Genomic DNA, 23,604 nt, shown 5'->3' on the forward strand with positions numbered 1-23,604 from the left:
AGGTCACTGATTAGTAAGGAACTCTCCCTCACCTGGTTGTTTTGGTCTTCATTGAAAGGAAAAAACCAAAACCCAGCAGAGACACTAGGCTCTCCATGGAATGAGTTTGACTCCCTTCGCTTTACCCTGTCTGTCTCTCTCTGCTGTGGGTAGAGACTTAGACAAAGGCTCTCATTTACAATGATTGTTAGTCACATGGAGACATGACTACTTGTTTTCACGGTTTCATCACGACAGACAGACGCTCTGCATCTTGTTGTCTTTGCCTATGCAAATATACAGTCTAGTCAGAAAGTATTCAGGCCCCCTTGACTTTTTCCACATTTTGTTACGTTACAGACTTTTTCCACATTTTGTTACGTTACAGACTTTTTCCACATTTTGTTACGTTACAGCCTTTTTCTAAAATTGATTAAATATTTTTTTCTCCTTGTCAATCTACACACAATACCTCATAATGACAAAGCAAAAACAGTTTTTTTTTTTAAATGTTAGCAAATTGATTTAAAAAACCAACTGAAGTATCACATTATTCAGACCCTTTACTCAGTACTTTGTTGAAGCTCCTTTGGCAGCGATTACAGCCTTGAGTGTTCTTGGGTATGACGCTACAAGCTTGGCACACCTGTATTTGGGGAGTTTCTCACATTCTTCTCTGCAGATATTCTCAAGCTCTGTCAGGTTGGATGGGGAGTGTCACTGCACATTTATTTTCAGGTCTCTCCAGAGATGTTCGATTGGGTTCAAGTCTGGGCTCTGGCTGGGTCACTCAAGGACATTCAGAGACGTGTCCCAAAGCCACTCCTGCGTTGTCTTGGCTGTGTGCTTAGGGTCGTTCGCCCCAGTCTGAGGTTCTGAGTGCCCTGGAGCAGGTTTTCATCAAGGAGCTCTCTGTACTTTGCTCCATTCATCTTTCCCACAATCCTCACTAGTCTCCCATTCCCTGCCGCTGAAAAACATCCCAACAGCATGATGCTGCCACCGCCATGCTTCACCGTAGGGATGGTGCCAGGTTTCCTCAAGACGTGACGCTTGGCATTCACGCCAAAGAGTTCAATCTTGGTTTCATCAGACCAGAGAATCTTGTTTCTAATGGTCTGAGAGTTCTTTGGGTGCCTTTTGGCAAACTCCAAGCGGGCTGTCATGAGCATTTTACTGAGGAGTAGCTTCTATCTGGCCACTCTACCATAAAGGCCTGACTGGTAGGATGCTGCAGAGATGGTTGTCCTTCTAGAAGGTTCTCCCATCTCCACAGAGGAACTCAGGAGCTCTGTTAGAGTGACCATCGGGTTCTTGGTCACCTCGCTGACCAAGGCCGTTCTCCCTCGATTGCTCAGTTTGGCCGGGAGGACAGCTCTAGGGAGAGTCTTGGTGGTTCCAAACTTCTTACATTTTGGGAATGATGGAGGCCACTGTGTTCTTGGGGACCTTCAATGTTGCAGAAATGTTTTGGTACCCTTCCCCAGATCTGTGCCTCGACATAATCTGTCTCTGAGTTCTGTGGTCAATTCCTTCGACCTCGTGGCTTGGTTTTTGCTCTGACATGCACTGTCAGCTGTGGGATCTTTATATAGACAGTTGTGTGCCTTTCCAAATCATGTCCAATCAATTGAATTTACCACAGGACAATCCATGGAAACCTGAGCTCAATTTTGAGTCTCATAGCAAAGGGTTTGACTACTTAATGTAAATAAGGTATTTCTGTAATTGTTTTTATTTTTTTTAAATTGTCTAAAAACCTGTTCGCTTCTGTCATTGAGGTATTGTGTGTAGATTGCAGAGGATTTTTATTTATTTAATACATTTTAGAATAAGGCTGTAACAAAATGTGGAAAAGACAACTGGTCTGAATACTTTCCAAAATGCACCGTACACTATGCCTTCTAGACACACCACACACACGGCTGACGTACAGTCACACTACAACCCTTCTCTTCTCTATATCCCCCCCCCCCACACACCAGTGTTGTGATTCCTTGTCCTTCTACATCTCTCTCTCTCTCAGACCCCCTCTACTCCCCTCGTCAACCAACCAAACAACCGAAGACTGGTCGGTCTCTCTGTTTCTCTCTCTCTCCACCAGTGTTGTGATTCCTTGTCCTTCTACATTTCTCTCTCGCTCGCTCGCTCTCTCTCAGACCCCCTCTACCCCCCTCGTCAACCAACCAACCAAAGGAAGTCTAGCCACTCTCTCCTGCCCCCCTCCAGGTCACTACTCCACCCCTCTCGTCAACCAACCAACCAAAGGAAGACTGTCCCCTCTCTCCTGCCCCCCTCCAGGTCACTACTCTACCTCTCCATTCTGAGAGATGACACTCCCTCTGGACTAGACCAAGCCTGCACCACAACAGACAAACATGTAAGTCCTGCTGTAAGCTAGCAGCTTGTGTGTGTATTCTAGACTAACCTACTAGAACTAAACATCATCATTAGGGAAAGGGGGGGGACCTACTAGGACTGAACAACATCATCATTAGGTAAAGGGGGAGACCTACTAGGACTAAACATCATCACTAGGGAAAGGGGGGGACCTACTAGGACTAAACATCATCATTAGGGAAAGGGGGGGGACCTACTAGGACTAAACATCATCATTAGGGAAAGGGGGAGACCTACTAGGACTGAACAACATCATCATTAGGTAAAGGGGGACCTACTAGGACTAAACATCATCATTAGGGAAAGGGGGAGACCTACTAGGACTAAACATCATCATTGGGGAAAGGGGGAGACCTACTTGGACTGAACAACATCATCATTAGGTAAAGGGGGAGACCTACTAGGACTAAACATCATCATTAGGGAAAGGGGGACCTACTAGGACTAAACATCATCATTAGGGAAAGGGGGATACCTACTAGGACTAAACATCATCATTAGGGAAAGGGGGAGACCTACTAGGACTAAACATCATCATTAGGGAAAAGGGGGAGACCTACTAGGACTAAACATCATCATTAGGGAAAGGGGGGACCTACTAGGACTAAACATCATCATTAGGGAAAGGGGGGGACCTACTAGGACTAAACATCATCATTAGGGAAAGGGGGAGACCTACTAGGACTAAACATCATCATTAGGGAAAGGGGGAGACCTACTAGGACTAAACATCATCATTAGGGAAAGGGGGAGACCTACTAGGACTAAACATCATCATTAGGGAAAGGGGGACCTACTAGGACTAAACATCATCATTAGGGAAAGGGGAGGACCTACTAGGACTAAACATCATCATTAGGGAAAGGGGGAGACCTACTAGGACTAAACATCATCATTAGGGAAAGGGGGAGACCTACTAGGACTAAACATCATCATTAGGGAAAGGGGGAGACCTACTAGGACTAAACATCATCATTAGGGAAAGGGGGAGACCTACTAGGACTAAACATCATCATTAGGGAAAGGGGGAGACCTACTAGGACTAAACATCATCATTAGGGAAAGGGGGAGACCTACTAGGACTAAACATCATCATTAGGGAAAGGGGGAGACCTACTAGGACTAAACATCATCATTAGGGAAAGGGGGAGACCTACTAGGACTAAACATCATCATTAGGGAAAGGGGGAGACCTACTAGGACTAAACATCATCATTAGGGAAAAGGGGGAGACCTACTAGGACTAAACATCATCATTAGGGAAAGGGGGGACCTACTAGGACTAAACATCATCATTAGGGAAAGGGGGGACCTACTAGGACTAAACATCATCATTAGGGAAAGGGGGACCTACTAGGACTAAACGTCATCATGAGGGAAAGGGGGGAAGACCTACTAGGACTGAACATCATCATTAGGGAAAGGGGGAGACCTACTAGGACTAAACATCATCCTTAGGGAAAGGGGGAGACCTAGTCAGTTGCACAACTGAATGCATTCCAAAAAAATGTCTTCTGTATTTGAACCAAACCCCTCTGAATGGGCTCTGGATTCAAACCTGTCTTAAAGGTTGGTAGGTGTATTTATGTCAGGCTAATGAGTAAACGACTACTACACATAATCATTAGATAGTGATGGGGGGGGAGACTGATGCAGTTACATATTTTTTAAGATGAGTCCTAACGTTTTGACAGTATCCTAATATTAGTTTTGTGCTAGTTGGCTGTGCCTGCACCAAAACTCCAGTATTTTTTCCTTCATAGCTTTGTTCTTCATCTTCTTTTTATGTTGGGAGTCAATTTGTTTTCAGCACTTTTATTTCCATGTCTGATCAACACTTGTTTTCTCATGTCTCATTCTTGTCTTTCTGCAGCAGACATATGGTGAGCAATATGTTTGGAACATCGAATCGCAATAAAATCCCAGTGTTGAATCACAATACATATAGAATCCTGAGCATCACAATACATTTAGAATCCTGAGAATCACAATGCGTTTAGAATCACAATACATATAGAATCCTGAGAATCACAATACATATAGAATCACTATATGTATAGAATCAGATTCATCACTGTGTTACATAGGTTTAAAGATTAACTTCTTGTAAATCCAACCACGGTGACAGATTTAAAAAATGCTTTACGGCGAAAGCATACCGTACGATTATTTGAGAACATCGCCCAGCAGACAAATCATTACAAACAGTAACCAGCCAAGTAGAAGAGTTACACAAGTCAGAAATAGAGAGAAAATTAATCCCTTACCTTTGATGATCTTCATATGGTTGCACTCAGAAGACATTCATTTACTCAACAAATGTTCCTTTTGTTCGATAAAGTCTCTTTATATCCAAAAATCTCATTTTTGTTTTTTTGCGTTTTCTTCAGTAATCCACAGGCTCAAACGTAGTCAAAACAGGCAGATAAAAAAATACAAATTGTATCTGTAAAGTTCATAGAAACATGTCAAACGATGTTTATATTCAATCCTCAGGTTGTTTTTAGCCTGAATAATCGATAATATTTCAACCGGACAATAACGTTGTCAATATAAAAGGTAAACAAGAAAGGCACTCTCTCAGTTGTGCATATGATAAAGCTCTGTGACACGGTAGGGTCCACTCATTCAGACGGGTCTTACTCCCCATTTATCAGAATACAAGCCTGAAACAATTTCTAAAGACTGTTGACATCTAGTGGAAGGCATAGGAACTGCAATTTGACTCCTAAGTCAATGGATACTGTAATGGCATTGAATAGAAAACTACAAAACCAACAAAAAAAACTACTTCCTGAATGGATATTTCTCAGGTTTTCACCTGCCAAATCAGTTCTGTTATACTCAGACACTATTTTAACAGTTTTGGAAACTTTAGAGTGTTTTCTATCCAAATCTACCAGTTATATGCATATCATGTCTTCTGGGCCCGAGTAGCAGGCAGTTTAATTTGGGCATGCTTTTACCTAGAGAAGTTAAATCAAACCATGTTAGAGGACCTTTCACCTTTTATCTGTTAGACTATGTCTGTGTTTACTGTGTGTGTGTGTTAGCGCAGTGTGTGTGTGTTAGCGCAGTGTGTGTGTGTGTGTGTGTGTTAGCGCTGTGTGTGTGTGTGTGTGTGTTAGCGCTGTGTGTGTGTGTGTTAGCGCAGTGTGTGTGTGTGTGTGTGTTAGCGTGTGTGTGTGTGTGTGTGTGTTAGCGCAGTGTGTGTGTGTGTGTGTGTGTTAGCGCAGTGTGTGTGTGTGTGTGTTAGCGCAGTGTGTGTGTGTGTGTGTGTGTGTTAGCGCAGTGTGTGTGTGTGTTGTGTGTGTGTTAGCGCAGTGTGTGTGTGTTAGCGCAGTGTGTGTGTGTGTTAGCGCAGTGTGTGTGTGTGTGTGTTAGCGCAGTGTGTGTTAGCGCAGTGTGTGTGTGTGTGTAGCAGTTTGTGTGTGTGTGGTAGCGCTGTGTGTGTGTGTGTGTGTGGTTACCGCAGTGTGTGTGTGCTGTAGGTGTGTGTGTGTGTGGTACCGCAGCTGTGTGTGGTAGCGTGTGTGTGTGGTACCGCAGTGTGTGTGTGTGTGTGTGGTAGCGCAGTGTGTCCTGTGTGTGTGTGGTAGCGCAGTGTGTGTGTGTGGTAGCGCAGTGTGTGTGTGTGGTAGCGCAGTGTGTGTGTTTGGGGAAGTCCAGTTTGGTGGTTAGTCTGGGCAGCCAGTGTGTGCAGGGGTCGGTACATAGATCTGTGTGAGTTAGGGTAGTGTGTGTGTGGCTGTAAGTGTGTGTGTTGGAAAGTTTGGGAAAGTCCAGTTCTGTTGATTCGTCACTGAGACGGTGGGCTGATATGCCTGTGTATGCCGGGGTCAGTGTATAGGACTGTGTTTATATAGTGGGGTCGGTGTATAGGACTGTGTTTATATAGTGGGGTCGGTGTATAGGACTGTGTTTATATAGTGGGGTCGGTGTATAGGACTGTGTTTATATAGTGGGGTCAGTGTATAGGACTGTTTATATAGTGGGGTCAGTGTATAGGACTGTGTTTATATAGTGGGGTCAGTGTATAGGACTGTGTTTATATAGTGGGGTCAGTGTATAGGACTGTGTTTATATAGTGGGGTCAGTGTATAGGACTGTGTTTATATAGGACTGTGTTTATATAGTGGGGTCAGTGTATAGGACTGTGTTTATATAGTGGGGTCAGTGTATAGGACTGTGTTTTATAGTGGGGTCAGTGTATAGGACTGTGTTTATATAGTGGGGTCAGTGTATAGGACTGTGTTTATATAGTGGAGTTAGGACTGTGTTTATATAGTGGGATCAGTGTATAGGACTGTTTATTTAGTGGGGTTAGGACTGTGTTTATATAGTGGGGTCAGTGTATAGGACTGGGTTTATATAGTGGGGTCAGTGGATAGGACTGTGTTTATATAGTGGGGTCAGTGTAGGGACTGTGTTTATATAGTGGGGTCAGTGTTAGGACTGTGTTTATATAGTGGGGTCAGTGTACAGGACTGTGTTTATATAGTGGGGTCAGTGTATAGGACTGTTTATATAGTGGGGGTTAGGACTGTGTTTATATAGTGGGGTCAGTGTATAGGACTGTGTTTTTATATAGGACTGTGTTTATATAGTGGGGTCAGTGTACAGGACTGTTTATATAGTGGGGTCAGTGTATAGGACTGTTTATATAGTGGGGTTAGGACTGTGTTTATATAGTGGGGTCAGTGTATAGGACTGTGTTTATATAGTGGGGTTAGGACTGTGTTTATATAGTGGGGTCAGTGTATAGGACTGTTTATATAGTGGGGTCAGTGGATAGGACTGGGTCAGTGTATAGGACTGTTTATATAGTGGGGTCAGTGTATAGGACTGTGTTTATATAGTGGGGTCAGTGTATAGGACTGTGTTTATATAGTGGGGTCAGTGTATAGGACTGGGTTTATATAGTGGGGTCAGTGGATAGGACTGTGTTTATATAGTGGGGTCAGTGTACAGGACTGGGTTTATATAGTGGGGTCAGTGTATAGGACTGTTTATATAGTGGGGTTAGGACTGTGTTTATATAGTGGGGTCAGTGTATAGGACTGTGTTTATATAGTGGGGTCAGTGTATAGGACTGTGTTTATATAGTGGGGTCAGTGTATAGGACTGTGTTTATATAGTGGGGTCAGTGTATAGGACTGTGTTTATATAGTGGGGTCAGGTGTATAGGACTGTGTTTATATAGTGGGGTCAGTGTATAGGACTGTGTTTATATAGTGGGGTCAGTGTATAGGACTGTGTTTATATAGTGGGGGGTGGTGTAGGACTGTGTGGGGTCAGTTATAGGACTGTGTTTATATAGTGGGGTCAGTGTATAGGACTGTGTTTATATAGTGGGGTCAGTGTATAGGACTGTGTTTATATAGTGGGGTCAGTGTATAGGACTGTGTTTATATAGTGGGGTCAGTGTATAGGACTGTGTTTATATAGTGTTTATATAGTGGGGGTGTATAGGACTGTGTTTATATAGTGGGGTCAGTGTATAGGACTGTGTTTATATAGTGGGGTATAGGACTGGGTGGGGTCAGTGTATAGGACTGTTTATATGGTGGGGCCAGTGTATAGGACTGTGTTTATATAGTGGGGTCAGTGTATAGGACTGTGTTTATATGGTGGGGTCAGTGTATAGGACTGTGTTTATATAGTGGGGTCAGTGTATAGGACTGTGTTTATATAGTGGGGTCAGTGGGACTGTGTTTATATAGTGTATAGGACTGTGTTTATATAGTGGGGGGTTTATATAGTGGGGTCAGGACTGTGTTTATATAGTGGGGTCAGTGTATAGGACTGTGTTTATATGGGGTGGACTGTGTAGTGGGGTCAGTGTATAGGACTGTGTTTATATAGTTTATATAGGACTGTGTTTATATAGTGGGGTCAGTGTATAGGACTGTGTTTTATATACTGTGTTTATATAGTGGGGTCAGTGTATAGGACTGTGTTTATATAGTGGGGTCAGTGTATAGGACTGTGTTTATATAGTGGGGTCAGTGTATAGGACTGTGTTTATATAGTGGGGTCAGTGTATAGGACTAGGTGTAGGACTGTGTTTATATAGTGGGGTCAGTGTATAGGTGTATAGGACTGTGTTTATATACTGTGTTTATATAGTGGGGTCAGTGTATAGGACTGTGTTTATATAGTGGGGTCAGTGTATAGGACTGTGTTTATATAGTGGGGTCAGTGTATAGGACTGTGATTGTGTTTATATAGTGGGGTCAGTGTATAGGACTGTGTTTATATAGTGGGGTCAGTGTATAGGACTGTGTTTATATAGTGGGGTCAGTGTATAGGACTGTGAGTGGGGTTAGGACTGTGTTTATATAGTGGGGTCAGTGTATAGGACTGTGTTTATATAGTGGGGTCAGTGTATAGGACTGTTTATATAGTGGGGTTAGGACTGTGTTTATATAGTGGGGTCAGTGTATAGGACTGTGTTTATATAGTGGGGTCAGTGTATAGGACTGTGTAGTGGGGTCAGGACTGTGTTTATATAGTGGGGTCACTGTGTATAGGACTGTGTTTATATAGTGGGGTCAGTGTATAGGACTGTGTTTATATAGTGGGGTCAGTGTATAGGACTGTGTTTATATAGTGGGGTCAGTGTATAGGACTGTGTCAGTGTATAGGACTGTGTTTATATAGTGGGGTCAGTGTATAGGACTGTGTTTATATAGTGGGGTCAGTGTATAGGACTGTGTGGGGTTGTATAGGACTGTGTTTATATAGTGGGGGTGTAGGACTGTGTTTATATAGTGGGGTCAGTGTATAGGACTGTGTTTATATAGTGGGGTCAGTGTATAGGACTGTGTTTATATAGTGGGGTCAGTGTATAGTGTTTTTATAGTGGGGTCAGTGTATAGGACTGTGTTTATATAGTGGGGTCAGTGTATAGGACTGTGTTTATATAGTGGGGTCAGTGTATAGGACTGTGTTTATATAGGACTGTGGGTGGGGTCAGTGTATAGGACTGTGTTTATATAGTGGGGTCAGTGTATAGGACTGTGTTTATATAGTGGGGTCAGTGTATAGGACTGTGTTTATATAGTGGGGTGTGTTTATATGGTAGTGGGGTCAGTGTATAGGACTGTGTTTATATAGTGGGGTCAGTGTATAGGACTGTGTTTATATAGTGGGGTCAGTGTATAGGATTGTGTTTATATAGTGGGGTCAGTGTATAGGACTGTGTTTATATAGTGGGGTCAGTGTATAGGACTGTGTTTATATAGTGGGGTCAGTGTATAGGACTTTGTTTATATAGTGGGGTCAGTGTATAGGACTGTGTTTATATAGTGGGGTCAGTGTATAGGACTGTGTTTTATATAGTGGGGTCAGTGTATAGGACTGTGTTTTATATAGTGGGGTCAGTGTATAGGACTGTGTTTTATATAGTGGGGTCAGTGTATAGGACTGTGTTTATATAGTGGGGTCAGTGTATAGGACTGTGTTTATATAGTGGTGTCAGTGTATAGGACTGTGTTTATATAGTGGTGTCAGTGTATAGGACTGTGTTTATATAGTGGGGTCAGTATATAGGACTGTGTTTATATAGGACTGTGTTTATATAGTGGGGTCAGTGTATAGGACTGTGTTTATATAGGACTGTGATGATGATGACGTTACTCTTCCTCCTATAGAATGCAGTGGGCTGTGATGAGGTTACTCTTCCTCCCCCTCCTTGAGAATTCAGTGGGCTGTGATGATGACAATGTTCTTCCTCCCCTCCTAGAGAATCCAGTGGGCTGTGATGATGATGACTATGATGACGTTACTCTTCCTCCCCCTCCTAGAGAATCCAGTGGCTGTGATGATGATGATGTTACTCTTCCTCCCCTCCTAGAGAATCCAGTGGGCTGTGATGATGACGATGATGACGTTACTCTTCCTCCTCCCTTCAGACAGTCCAGCGTTTTGTGTGATGGCCTGAGAGGGCTTCCCAGTCTAGCCTGCCTGCCTCTCCCGGCTCCAAACTGTCTGACTGGGACTCCCCCCCTCCCCGCCTGCTACGCCCTGCCTCCGTCGCCATGGGAGACGGCCTGGAGGCGGGCAGCAGCCTAGACCCCGCCCCCCGCTCCCTCTCCTGTAACCCCCGCCCCCGAGACATGGAACCCCTCGAGGCCGAAACGACAGACCAACCAGCTACAGGTAGTGTGTGTGTGTGTGTGTGTGTGTGTGTCTGTGTGTCTGTGTGTCTGTGTGTGTGTCGAACCACAGAACAACAAGCTTTGACTACTGATACTGTACTGTTTGTTTGATTGGTTGGTCGGTCGGGGCCATATAAAATAATATAAAATGTTTTTTTCGTCTGATTCCGTGGAGTTTTTTTTCAGGTTTCCGTTTTTCTCAGTTTTCATTCTCAAACTCACACTTTTTTTTTTATAGAACAAAATTTGATATTCAGTCCACATCAATTCTTAAACCACATCATGACTAGACGTCGACCGACTATGATTTTTCAACTCCGATACCGATTATTGGAGGACCAAAATGCCGGTACCGATTTAAACGGACGATTTTTAAATCAACTGAATATTTGTAATAATGACCATAACAATGCTGAATGAACACTTTTATTTTAACTTAATAAAATACATCAATAAAATCAATTTAATCTCAATTAAATAATGAAACGTGTTCAATTTGGTTTAAATAATGCAAAAACAAAGTGCAATATTTGGCATGTACAAAACTGCTGCATATACCCAGACTCTGCTTGCACAGAACGCAGGATAAGTGACACAATTTCCCTAGTTAAAAGAAATTCATGTTAGCAGGCAATATTAACTAAATATGCAGGTTTAAAAATATATACTTGTGTATTGATTTTAAGGAAGGCATGATGTTTATGGTTAGTAACACATTGGTGCAATGACAGTGCTTTTTTCACGAATGCGCTTGTTAAATCATCACCTGTTTGGCGAAGTAGGCTGTGATTCGATGATAAATTAAAAGGCACCACATCGATTATATGCAACGCAGGACAAGCTAGATAAACTAGTAATATCATCAACCATGTGTAGTTAACTAGTGATTTTATGTTAAGATAAGTTTAATGCTAGCTAGCAACTTACCTTGGCTCCTTGCTGCCCTTGCGTAAACAGGTGGTCAGCCTGCCACTCAGTCTCCTCGTGGAGTGCAATGTAATCGGCCATAATCTGTGTCCGAAATAGCCGATTACCGATTGTTATGATAACTTGAAATCGGCCCTAATTAATCGTCCATTCCGATTATTTGGTCGACCTCTAATCATGAAAAATTAAATACATTTTCATTTGTGGATTTAACTACCTTTAATTCAACTGTGCACCAGCCTGGGACAGTTGTTTGGTTAGTGATGTTTCTGTAGCACTCGTGACTGCAGAGTTAGCTAAACAAAATGGCCGATGGATTGATGTAAATAATCACGATGTCATTCTGCCAGGTAGACATACACTACAGTTAGCTAAACAAAATGGCCGCTGGATTGATGTAAATAATCACGATGTCATTCTGCCAGGTAGACATACACTACAGTTAGCTAAACAAAATGGCCGCTGGATTGATGTAAATAATCATGATGTCATTCCGCCAGGTAGACATACACTACTCTGTAGTTAACATTTAATAGAGAAGGTTTCTGGGAAAGCCTTTTCATCTACCAGAAGGTTATCATTAACATCACCGCTAACGGCTACACACATTGGGAGACAGAAAGCACACAGACGGGCATTCCTGTGCCGTGTGCCGTTGCCTTTTAGGGAGAGAGGGAGGGAGAGAGAGAGAATCACTGATGCATTTTGAAGTTCAACATTTAGTTGATTTCCTACTGAGTTCGTCAATACATTTTTTTATATTGTTGAATCCTGTTTTAAGATCTGGATTCCATGATTCTGTCCGTGTTCTCCCCATTGCAGATCTATAGGGCCCTAGTTGGTTGGTTGATGGGTTGATTGATTGATGGGTTGGTTGATTGATGGGTTGATTGATTGAGTGGTGGGTTGGTAATAGGTTTATTGTGTTGCAGTACCTGTTGAAGGTGCTGCTGAAGACGCTGTGGAAACATCACTTCTCATGGCCCTTCCAGGCTCCCGTAGATGCCATCAAACTCGGCCTGCCTGTAAGTAGTGGGGGGGGAATCACTTCTCATCGCCCCTCCAGGCTCCAGTAGAGCGGGAGAGAGATGGAGGTGAGAGGGAGACATGGGGGTGAGAGAGTTGAGGGAGAGAGACTTTATTTCCCTCTCTCTCTCCATCCCTCTCTCCTCCCTCCCTCTAACCCCTCTCTCTCTCTCTCTCCTCCCTCTAACCCCTCTCTCTCCTCCCTCTCTCTCCCTTTTCCTCTGTCCTCTCTCTCCCCCCCTTCCTCTGTCCTCTCTCTCCCCCTTCCTCTGTCCTCTCTCTCCCCCTTCCTCTGTCCCTCTCTCTCCCCCCTTCCTCTGTCCTCTCTCTCCCCCCTTCCTCTGTCCTCTCTCCCCCCCCCTTCCTCTGTCCTTCCTCTCTCTCTCCCCCTTCCTCTGTCCCTCTGTCCTCTTCCCCCCTTCCTCTGTCCCTCTCTCTCTCTCTCCCTCCTCCCCTCTCCAGGATTACTATCAGATCATCAAGGTTCCTATGGACATGGGGACCATCAAGAAGAGACTGGAGAACAGCTACTATTGGAACGCCCAGGAATGTATACAGGACTTCAACACCATGTTCACCAACTGTTACATCTACAACAAGGTACAGTATACACACACACACACACACACACACAGACAGAAATCTGATAGTAGGGCTAGGGTTAACTGACGTGTGTGTGTGTGTATATGTGTGTGTGTGTGTGTATGTGTATGTGTGCAGCCTGGTGATGACATAGTGTTGATGGCAGAGTCTCTAGAGAAGATGTTTCTTCAGAAGATCTCTGAGATGCCCCAAGAGGAGACTGAGATCGCCATGGTTACCAAGGGGCGGAGGGCGGGGCAGAGAGAAGCAGGTATGGTGTAGGGAGAGTGGCTTTTAGTTCCAACGGTCTGATTTGTTCTGATGGGGAGATTCAGATCACTCTTGTCATTACTGATGGAGGGATTCAGATCACTGTTGTCATTACTGATGGAGGGACTCAGATCACTGTTGTCATTACTGATGGAGGGACTCAGATCACTGTTGTCATTACTGATGGAGGGACTCAGATCACTGTTGTCATTACTGATGGAGGGACTCAGATCACTGTTGTCATTACTGATGGAGGGATTCAGATCACTGTTGTCATTACTGATGGAGGGATTCAGATCACTGTTGTCATTACTGATGGAGGGATTCAGATCACTTTTGTTATTACTGATGGAGGGATTCAGATCACTGTTGTCATTACTGATGGAGGGACTCAGATCACTGTTGTCATTACTGATGGAGGGACTCAGATCACTGTTGTCATTACTGATGGAGGGACTCAGATCACTGTTGTCATTACTGATGGAGGGACTCAGATCACTGTTGTCATTACTGATGGAGGGATTCAGATCACTGTTGTCATTACTGATGGAGGGACTCAGATCACTGTTGATTACTGATGGAGGGATTCAGATCACTGTTGTCATTACTGATGGAGGGATTCAGATCACTGTTGTCATTACTGATGGAGGGACTCAGATCACTGTTGTCATTACTGATGGAGGGACTCAGATCACTGTTGTCATTACTGATGGAGGGATTCAGATCACTGTTGTCATTACTGATGGAGGGATTCAGATCACTGTTGTCATTACTGATGGAGGGATTCAGATCACTGTTGTCATTACTGATGGAGGGACTCAGATCACTGTTCATTACTGATGGAGGGATTCAGATCACTGTTGTCATTACTGATGGAGGGATTCAGATCACTGCTGTCATTACTGATGGAGGGATTCAGATCACTGCTGTCATTACTGATGGAGGGATTCAGATCACTGTTGTCATTACTGATGGAGGGACTCAGATCACTGTTATTACTGATGGAGGGATTCAGATCACTGTTGTCATTACTGATGGAGGGATTCAGATCACTGTTGTCATTACTGATGGAGGGACTCAGATCACTGTTGTCATTACTGATGGAGGGATTCAGATCACTGTTGTCATTACTGATGGAGGGATTCAGATCACTGTTGTCATTACTGATGGAGGGATTCAGATCACTGTTGTCATTACTGATGGAGGGATTCAGATTACTGATGGAGGGATTCAGATCACTGTTATTACTGATGGAGGGATTCAGATCACTGTTGTCATTACTGATGGAGGGATTCAGATCACTGTTGTCATTACTGATGGAGGGATTCAGATCACTGTTGTCATTACTGATGGAGTGCTTTCTCTTCTCTCCTCTTCTGTTCCTTTCTTGTCTTCACCTCTCTGTTGCTTATTCTCTCTTATATTTTACTCTGGGTGGACTTCCATCCCCCCCTCTCTCTCTTTCCATCCCCCCCGTCTCTCTCTTTCCCCCTCCTCTTTCCACCCCCCTCTCTCTTTCCACCCCCTTGTCTCTCTCTTTCCATCCCCCTGTCTCTCTCTTTCCATCCCCCTCGCTCCTCCTCTCCAGGTCTCCTGTCTAAGTCTGACTCCGGCCAGGATTCATCTCTCCTCCTCCCCCCCACACCCGAGGTTTCTCCTCCCCGTCACCGGGCCCTCAGACTCGGGGTCTCCCCATATCCCAGGGGCCCCCACCCTCCCCCTCGCCCTCCCCCTCAGACCCAGCCCCCTCGCGTTCCCTCCCACGCCCCCAGCTGGGACCACCCTTCCCCATCAGCCCTCTGGATGTCCTGGCCCAGGGCCTCACCTCCGTACCCCAACAACCCCCAGCCCACCCTGCTGCCCCACCCATCCCCCAGAGCATCGCACCCCCAGCTAAGGTGAGGAGACCAGAGGGAGAAAAGAAGGGGTGGGGGTACGGCAGTCTGAAAGTGTGTGGTCGAGCGGAACGAGGAGACAAACCTATATTAATTGACGTCTGATATAGGAAGTCTCTCTCTTTCCTCCAGTCATTCCTCCGCAGGGCGGCAGGGTAGCCTAGTGGTTAGAGCGTTGGACTAGTAACCGGAAGGTTGCAAGTTCAAACCCCCGAGCTAACAAGGTACAAATCTGTCGTTCTGCCCCTGAACAGGCAGTTAACCCACTGTTCCTAGGCCGTCATTGAAAATAAGAATTTGTTCTTAACTGACTTGCCTGGTTAAATAAAGGTACAATTTTAAATAAATTAAATTAAATGCCCTGAGATGTTCCCACGTACCGTCATTATCTTCCTGGTAGTTGAATGTCTCTTCATTCCTGTCCCTATGATCCAGCTGGGACCATGTTTACTCTTCTACTTTTAGCACATCGACTTATCCACTCATCATGTGTCATGCTGAGGGAATGTGTGGTGTTGTCTTGACCTCTAGCCCCTGACCTTTAACCTCCCCACCTGCAGCAGAGGAAGAGCCAGAAGAGGAAGGCTGACACCACCACACCCACCGCCAACGACCAGCTCAGCGAGTCGTCTCCTGTGGCGACGGAGCCCCCCCGACCCCGCCGTGAGAGCAGCAGCCGCCCGCTGAAGCAGCCCAAACGAGACCCCGCCCAGCCCGACTCCCAGCACCACCTGGGGCTAGGCGGGGGGGTTCCCGGGGGCGGAGCGTTAACAAGTCACGGCGGGAGCCCCAAACGACAGGTATTATTCTCCTAATACAACAAGAGGTTAAAACAGCTGTCTGTCTGTCTCCTAATACAACAAGAGGTTAAAACAGCTGTCTGTCTGTCTCCTAGTACAACAAGAGGTTAAAACAGCTGTCTGTCTGTCTCCTAGTACAACAAGAGGTTAAAACAGCTGTCTGTCTGTCTCCTAGTACAACAAGAGGTTAAAACAGCTGTCTGTCTGTCTCCTAGTACAACAAGAGGTTAAAACAGCTGTCTGTCTGTCTCCTAATACAACAAGAGGTTAAAACAGCTGTCTGTCTGTCTCCTAATACAACAAGAGGTTAAAACAGCTGTCTGTCTGTCTCCTAGTACAACAAGAGGTTAAAACAGCTGATCTGTCTGTCTCCTAGTACAACAAGAGGTTAAAACAGTGGGGGGCAGTAGGGAAGCTGTCTGTCTGTCTCCTAGTACAACAAGAGGTTAAAACAGCTGTCTGTCTGTCTCCTAGTACAACAAGAGGTTAAAACAGTCTGTCTGTCTGTCTCCTAATACAACAAGAGGTTAAAACAGCTGTCTGTCTGTCTCCTAGTACAACAAGAGGTTAAAACAGCTGTCTGTCTGTCTGTCTGTCCTAGTACAACAAGAGTGGGGTTAAAAACAGCTGTCTGTCTGTCTCCTAGTACAACAAGAGGTTGTCTGTCTGGGGGCTATATACAACAAGAGGTTAAAACAGCTGTCTGTCTGTCTCCTAATACAACAAGAGGTTAAAACAGCTGTCTGTCTGTCTCCTAGTACAACAAGAGGTTGGGGGGGCTGTCTGTCTGTCTCCTAGTACAACAAGAGGTTAAAACAGCTGTCTGTCTGTCTCCTAATACAACAAGAGGTTAAAACAGCTGTCTGTCTGTGTCTGTCTGTCTGTCTGTACAAGAGGTTGGGGTTGTCTGTCTGTCTAGGGTACAACAAGAGGTTGTCTGTCTGTCTGTCTGTCTAGTGGTGGGGTTGTTGTCTGTTAAAACAGGTGTCTGTCTGTCTGTCTGTCTAGGGTTAGGGTTGTCTGTCTGTCTGTCTGTCAGGGTGGTGGGGTTGTCTGTCTGTACAGGGTTGGGTTGTCTGTCTGTCTGTCTGTAGAGGGTTGGGGCTGTCTGTCTGTCTGTCTAGTACAGGGTTAGGGTTGTCTGTCTGTACAAGTTGGTGGGGTTGTCTGTCTGTCTGTCAGGGTTAGGGTTGTCTGTCTGTACAACAGAGGTTGGGGGTTGTCTGTCTGTCTGTCTGGGGTTGTCTGTCTAATACAGGGTTAGGGTTGTCTGTCTATACAGGGTTAGGGTTGTCTGTCTGTCTGTCTAGGGTTGGGGTTGTCTGTCTGTATATCAGGGTTAGGGTTGTCTGTCTGTCTGTACAGGGTTAGGGGTTGTCTGTCTGTCTAGGGTTAGGGTTGTCTGTCTGTCCTGTCTGTCTGTCTGTCTGTCAGGGTTAGGGTTGTCTGTCTGTACAGGGTTAGGGTTGTCTGTCTGTACAGGGTTAGGGTTGTCTGTCTGTCTGTCTGTCTGTCTGTCTGTCTGTCTTGTCTGTCTGTCTGTCTGTCTGTCTGTCTGTCTGTCTGTGTCTGTACAGGGTTAGGGTTGTGTCTGTCTGTCTGTACAGGGTTAGGGTTGTCTGTCTGTATATCAGAGTGGTTGGGTTGTCTGTGTATATCAGAGTGGTTGGGTTGTCTGTCTGTATATCAGAGTGGTTGGGTTGTCTGTCTGTATATCAGAGTGGTTGGGTTGTCTGTCTGTATATCAGAGTGGTTGGGGTTGTCTGTCTGTATATCAGAGTGGTTGGGTTGTCTGTCTGTATATCAGAGTGGTTGGGTTGTCTGTCTGTATATCAGAGTGGTTGGGTTGTCTGTCTGTATATCAGAGTGGTGGGGTTGTCTGTCTGTATATCAGAGTGGTGGGGTTGTCTGTCTGTATATCAGAGTGGTTGGGGTTGTCTGTCTGTATATCAGAGTGGTTGGGTTGTCTGGGTGGGGTTGTCTGTCTGTATATCAGAGTGGTTGGGTTGTCTGTCTGTATATCAGAGTGGTTGGGTTGTCTGTCTGTATATCAGAGTGGTGGGGTTGTCTGTCTGTATATCAGAGTGGTGGGGTTGTCTGTCTGTATATCAGAGTGGTGGGGGTTGTCTGTCTGTATATCAGAGTGGTTGGGTTGTCTGTCTGTATATCAGAGTGGTGGGGTTGTCTGTCTGTATATCAGAGTGGTGGGGTTGTCTGTCTGTATATCAGAGTGGTTGGGTTGTCTGTCTGTATATCAGAGTGGTTGGGTTGTCTGTCTGTATATCAGAGTGGTTGGGTTGTCTGTCTGTATATCAGAGTGGTGGGGTTGTCTGTCTGTATATCAGAGTGGTTGGTTACAGCTGATGACACATTTCTCATATGGAATAATAGTCTTCTTTCCTCGGCCTTCCCTTTCCTTCCTTTTTCCTCTTTCCCTCCGTCTCCCTCTCTTCTGTCTCCCACTCTTCCGTCTCCCTCTCTTCTGTCTCCCTCTCTTCCGTCTCCCTCTCTTCTGTCTCCCTCTCTTCCGTCTCCCTCTCTTCCGTCTCCCTCTCTTCTGTCTCCCTCTCCTCTGTCTCCCTCTCTTCTGTCTCCCTCTCTTCTGTCTCCCTCTCTTCTGTCTCCCTCTCTTCTGTCTCCCTCTCTTCTGTCTCCGTCTCCCTCTCCTCCCCCTCTTCTGTCTCCGTCTCCCTCTCCTCTGTCTCCATCTCCCTCTCCTCCCCTCCTCTGTCTCCCTCTCCTCTGTCTCCGTCTCCCTCTCCTCTCCTCCTCCTTCTAGGAGCAGCTGCTGTTCTGTGGCGATCTTATCAGAGACATGTTGTCTAAGAAACACATTGCGTACGCGTGGCCCTTCTACAAGCCTGTCGACGCGCACGCCCTCGGCCTCCACGACTACCACCACATCATCAAACACCCTATGGACCTCGGAACCGTCAAGGTGAGCTCATCAAAAGTGGACCCTCACTCACTCATTGTTCATTTAGATGAGTGATGATGTCATCAGCAGTGGACCTCCCAGCTGTCTGAGAGGAAGACCAGACAGACCGTAGAGGAATTTCTATCTGCTCCTCCTATAGATCTGAATACATTGACGGTGTAGCACCAGGGGTTCTGGGTAATACATTGAAGGTGTAGCACCAGGGGGTTCTGGGTAATACATTGAAGGTGTAGCACCAGGGGTTCTGGGTAATACATTGAAGGTGTAGCACCAGGGGGTTCTGGGTAATACATTGAAGGTGTAGCACCAGGGGGTTCTGGGTAATACATTGAAGGTGTAGCACCAGGGGGTTCTGGGTAATACATTGAAGGTGAAGCACCAGGGGGTTCTGGGTAATACATTGAAGGTGAAGCACCAGGGGGTTCTGGGTAATACATTGAAGGTGAAGCACCAGGGGGTTCTGGGTAATACATTGAAGGTGTAGCACCAGGGGTTCTGGGTAATACATTGAAGGTGTAGCACCAGGGGTTCTGGGTAATACATTGAAGGTGTAGCACCAGGGGGTTCTGGGTAATACATTGAAGGTGCAACACCAGGGGTTCTGAGTAATACATTGAAGGTGTAGCACCAGGGGGTTCTGGGTAATACATTGAAGGTGTAGCACCAGGGGGTTCTGGGTAATACATTGAAGGTGCTACACCAGGGGGTTCTGGGTAATACATTGAAGGTGCAACACCAGGGGGTTCTGGGTAATACATTGAAGGTGTTGCACCAGGGGGTGTTTTATGTTTTCACCAGGCGTATCGGAGAAGGACACACGCTGTTGCATCCTCTGGTTGCATGTTCTGTTAGATGAATTACCGTCATCTAAATGTGATTTGTGTCATTCTGAGCACCGTGGCTGGACGCCCTAATGGACTATACACCCAATGCATATGGATCTGGCACCACAGTTTCCTAACTGAAGCCCTGCTTCTCACATCCTGGTTGTGTTAATTGGTAACCGTGTCTCTGTCGCCTCACCGTGTGAGTGTTTGTTCCCTCAGGATAAGCTGGACAGCAGGCAGTACAGAGATGCTCAGCACTTTGCTGCTGATGTCCGGTTGATGTTCTCCAACTGTTACAAATACAACCCCCCAGACCATGACGTGGTCAATATGGCACGCAAACTACAGGTAAACTACACAGCGTGGTTGCTATGGCACGCAAACTACAGGTAAACTACACAGCGTGGTTGCTATGGCACGCAAACTACAGGTAAACTACACAGCGTGGTTGCTATGGCACGCAAACTACAGGTAAACTACACAGTGTGGTTGCTATGGCACGCAAACTACAGGTAAACTACACAGTGTGGTTGCTATGGCACGTAAACTACACAGCGTGGTTGCTATGGCACGTAAACTACACAGCGTGGTTGCTATGGCATGCAAACTACAGGTAAACTACACAGCATGGTTGCTATGGCACACAAACTACAGGTAAACTACACATCGTGGTTGCTATGGCACGCAAACTACAGGTAAACTACACAGCATGGTTGCTATGGCACACAAACTACAGGTAAACTACACAGCATGGTTGCTATGGCACGCAAACTACACAGTATGGTTGCTATGGCACACAAACTACAGGTAAACTACACAGCATGGTTGCTATGACATGCAAACTACACATGGTTGCTATGGCACGCAAGCTACAGGTAAACTACACAACATGGTTGCTATGGCACGCAAACTACATTTATAATGCAACACAGCAGATACACAACTACACAAACTACAGGTATAATGCAACACAGCAGATACACAACTACACAAACTACAGGTGAACAACTACAACACATCTGACAATCATAAGAAACAATAAATACAACCAACCAACAGCACTTTCAGACAAATGACAGGTGTCAACATAAACAGTGTTGAATGGATGAATGATGAACTACAAATCTCACAGTGCCACGGACTAAAGTTCCCATGGTTCATAGCTCTGACCACTCTCAATTCAATTCAAGGGGCTTTGTTGGCATGGGAAACATATGTTAACATTGACAAAGCTCTCTCTCTCTCTCTACAGGACGTGTTTGAGATGCGCTTTGCCAAAATGCCAGACGAGCTTGAGGAGACGGCCCCCTTCCCCTCCCCCGCCCCAGCCCTCAAACCCCTCCCCACCATCTCTGCCCTCCAACCCCTCCCCGTCCCCACCCTCCACCACCTCCCCACCCCCTCGGCCAGACAGCCCCCTGCCCCCCGACCCCCCTCCTCCTCCGATGACAGCTCCTCCTCGTCGGAATCAGAATCCTCTGAGGGAGGTTTGGAACACGAGAGAACACAGAGACTGGCTGAACTACAGGAACAGGTGAGGGGGAGATGGGAGGAGAAGGGGTCTCCCGAGGGGCGGAAGGGGTCTGCCGAGGGGCGGAAGGGGTCTGCCGAGGGGCGGAAGGGGTCTCCCGAGGGCGGAAGGGGTCTCCCGAGGGCGAAGGGGGTGGCAAAAGAGGTAAAGAATGTATAGGAAGGATAAAACACTGTGTTGACACTCACTCACCCAAAGAGAAAGAATAAAATAAGAAAGAAAGGGGTTAGGAAAAGAAAAGAAGAGGGGCAGAAGGAGAGGGGGGAGAGAGAGAGAGAGAGAGAGGAAGGAAGGGGTGAGAGAGAGAGAGAGAGAGGAGAGGAAGGGGTGAGAGAGGAGAGAGGAGAGAGAGAGAGAGAGAGGAAGGAAGGGGTGGGAGAGAGAGAGGAAGGAAGGAAGGGGGTGGAGAGAGAGAGGAAGGAAGGGGGAGAGAGAGAGGGAGAGAGAGAGAGGAAGGGGTGGAGAGAGAGAGAGAGAGGAAGGAAGGGGAGAGAGAGAGAGGAGAGAGAGAGGAAGGGGGGAGAGAGAGAGAGAGAGAGAGAGGAGGAAGGGGTGAGAGAGAGAGAGAGAGAAGGAAGGGGTGGGAGAGAGAGAGAGAGAGAGAGAGAGGAAGGAAGGGAGAGAGAGAGTGGAGAGAGAGAGGAAGGAAGGGGTGAGAGAGAGAGAGAGAGGAAGGAAGGGGTGAGAGAGAGAGAGAGAGAGAGAGGAGAGGAAGGGGGTGGGAGAGAGAGAGAGAGGAAGGAGAGGGGTGGGAGAGAGAGAGAGAGAGGAAGGGGTGGAGAGAGAGAGAGGAAGGAAGGGGTGGGAGAGAGAGGAGAGAGAGGAGAGAGGAAGGAAGAGAGAGAGAGAGAGAGAGGAAGAAGGAGAGAGAGAGAGAGAGAAGGGGTGGGAGAGAGAGAGGAGAGGAAGGGGTGAGAGAGAGAGAGTGGAGAGAGAGAGGAAGGAAGGGGGGAGAGAGAGGAGGAGAGAGAGAGAGGAGGAAGGGGTGGGAGAGAGAGGGGGGTGGAGAGAGAGGGAGGAAGGGGTGGGAGAGAGAGAGGAGAGAGAGGAAGGGGTGGGAGAGAGAGGGGAGAGAGGAGGGAGGAGGAGAGGAGAGAGGAAGGGGAGAGAGAGGAGAAGGGTGGGAGAGAGAGAGAGAGAGGAAGGGGTGAGAGAGAGAGAGGAAGGAAGGGGTGGGAGAGAGAGAGAGAGAGGAAGGAAGGGGTGGAGAGAGAGAGGAAGGAAGGGGGAGAGAGAGAGAGAGAGAGAGAGAGAGGAAGGAAGGGGAGGAGAGAGAGAGAGAGGAAGGGGGAGAGAGAGAGGGAGGAAGGGGTGAGAGAGAGAGGAAGGAAGGGGTGAGAGAGAGAGAGAGGAAGGAAGGGGTGGGGAGAGAGAGAGAGGAAGGAAGGGGTGAGAGAGAGAGAGAGAGAAGGAAGGGGTGAGAGAGAGAGGGAGAGAGAGAGAGAGAGGAAGGAAGGGGTGGGAGAGAGAGAGAGAGAGAGGGGGGGAGAGAGAGGAGGAAGAAGGAAGAGAGAGAGAGAGAGAGAGAGGGGTGAGAGAGAGAGAGGAAGGAAGGGGTGAGAGAGAGAGAGAGAGAGAGAGGGGGTGGGAGAGAGAGAGGAGGAAGGGGTGGAGAGAGAGAGAGAGAGAGAGGGAGGGGAGAGAGAGAGGAGAGGAGAGGAGAGGGGTGAGAGAGAGAGAGAGAGGAAGGGGTGGAGAGAGAGAGAGAAGGAAGGGGTGGGAGAGAGAGAGAGAGGAGAGAGGAGGGGTGAGAGAGAGAGAGAGAAGGGGAGAGGAGAGAGAGGAGAGGAGAGGGGGAGAGAGAAGGGGTGGGGAGAGAGAGAGAGGAAGGAAGGGGTGGGAGAGAGAGGAAGGAAGGGGGGGAGAGAGAGGGGAGGAAGGGAGAGAGAGAGAGAAGGAAGGGGTGAGAGAGAGAGAGAGGAAGGAAGGGGGGGAGAGAGAGAGAGAGAGAGAGAGAGAGGAAGGAAGGGGTGAGAGAGAGAGGAAGGAAGGGGGTGGAGAGAGAGAGGAGAGGGAGAGAGAGAGGAAGGAAGGGGTGGGAGAGAGAGAGAGAGAGAGAGAGAGGAGGAAGGGGTGAGAGAGAGAGAGAGAGGAAGGAGAGGAGAGAGAGAGAGGAGAGGGGGAGAGAGAGAGAGAGAGGAAGAAGGGGTGGAGAGAGAGAGAGGAAGGAGAGGAGAGAGAGAGAGAGAGAAGGAAGGGGAGAGAGAGAGAGAGAGGAAGGAAGGGGGTGGAGAGAGAGAGAGGAAGGAAGGGGGTGGGAGAGAGAG

The 23,604-nt window shown here is 46.8% G+C and overlaps 1 protein-coding gene across 1 annotated transcript in view; it reads left to right on the forward strand.

Annotated features, from left to right (window-relative positions):
• Window positions 1-23,604, forward strand: part of LOC112241306 (bromodomain-containing protein 4-like) — a 62,710-nt gene that overhangs the window by 2,608 nt on the left and 36,498 nt on the right. Inside the window, 11 exon segments of the mRNA XM_042318872.1 lie at window positions 2,209-2,359; window positions 10,238-10,542; window positions 12,401-12,493; window positions 12,957-13,094; window positions 13,215-13,347; window positions 14,935-15,101; window positions 15,104-15,244; window positions 15,802-16,041; window positions 18,821-18,979; window positions 20,026-20,154; window positions 21,059-21,340. Coding sequence (XP_042174806.1) covers window positions 12,984-13,094; window positions 13,215-13,347; window positions 14,935-15,101; window positions 15,104-15,244; window positions 15,802-16,041; window positions 18,821-18,979; window positions 20,026-20,154; window positions 21,059-21,340 — 1,362 coding nt within the window. The 5' untranslated portion in view covers window positions 2,209-2,359; window positions 10,238-10,542; window positions 12,401-12,493; window positions 12,957-12,983.

This window comes from Oncorhynchus tshawytscha, unplaced genomic scaffold (genome assembly GCF_018296145.1).
Source record: "Oncorhynchus tshawytscha isolate Ot180627B unplaced genomic scaffold, Otsh_v2.0 Un_contig_447_pilon_pilon, whole genome shotgun sequence".
NCBI lineage: Eukaryota > Metazoa > Chordata > Actinopteri > Salmoniformes > Salmonidae > Oncorhynchus > Oncorhynchus tshawytscha.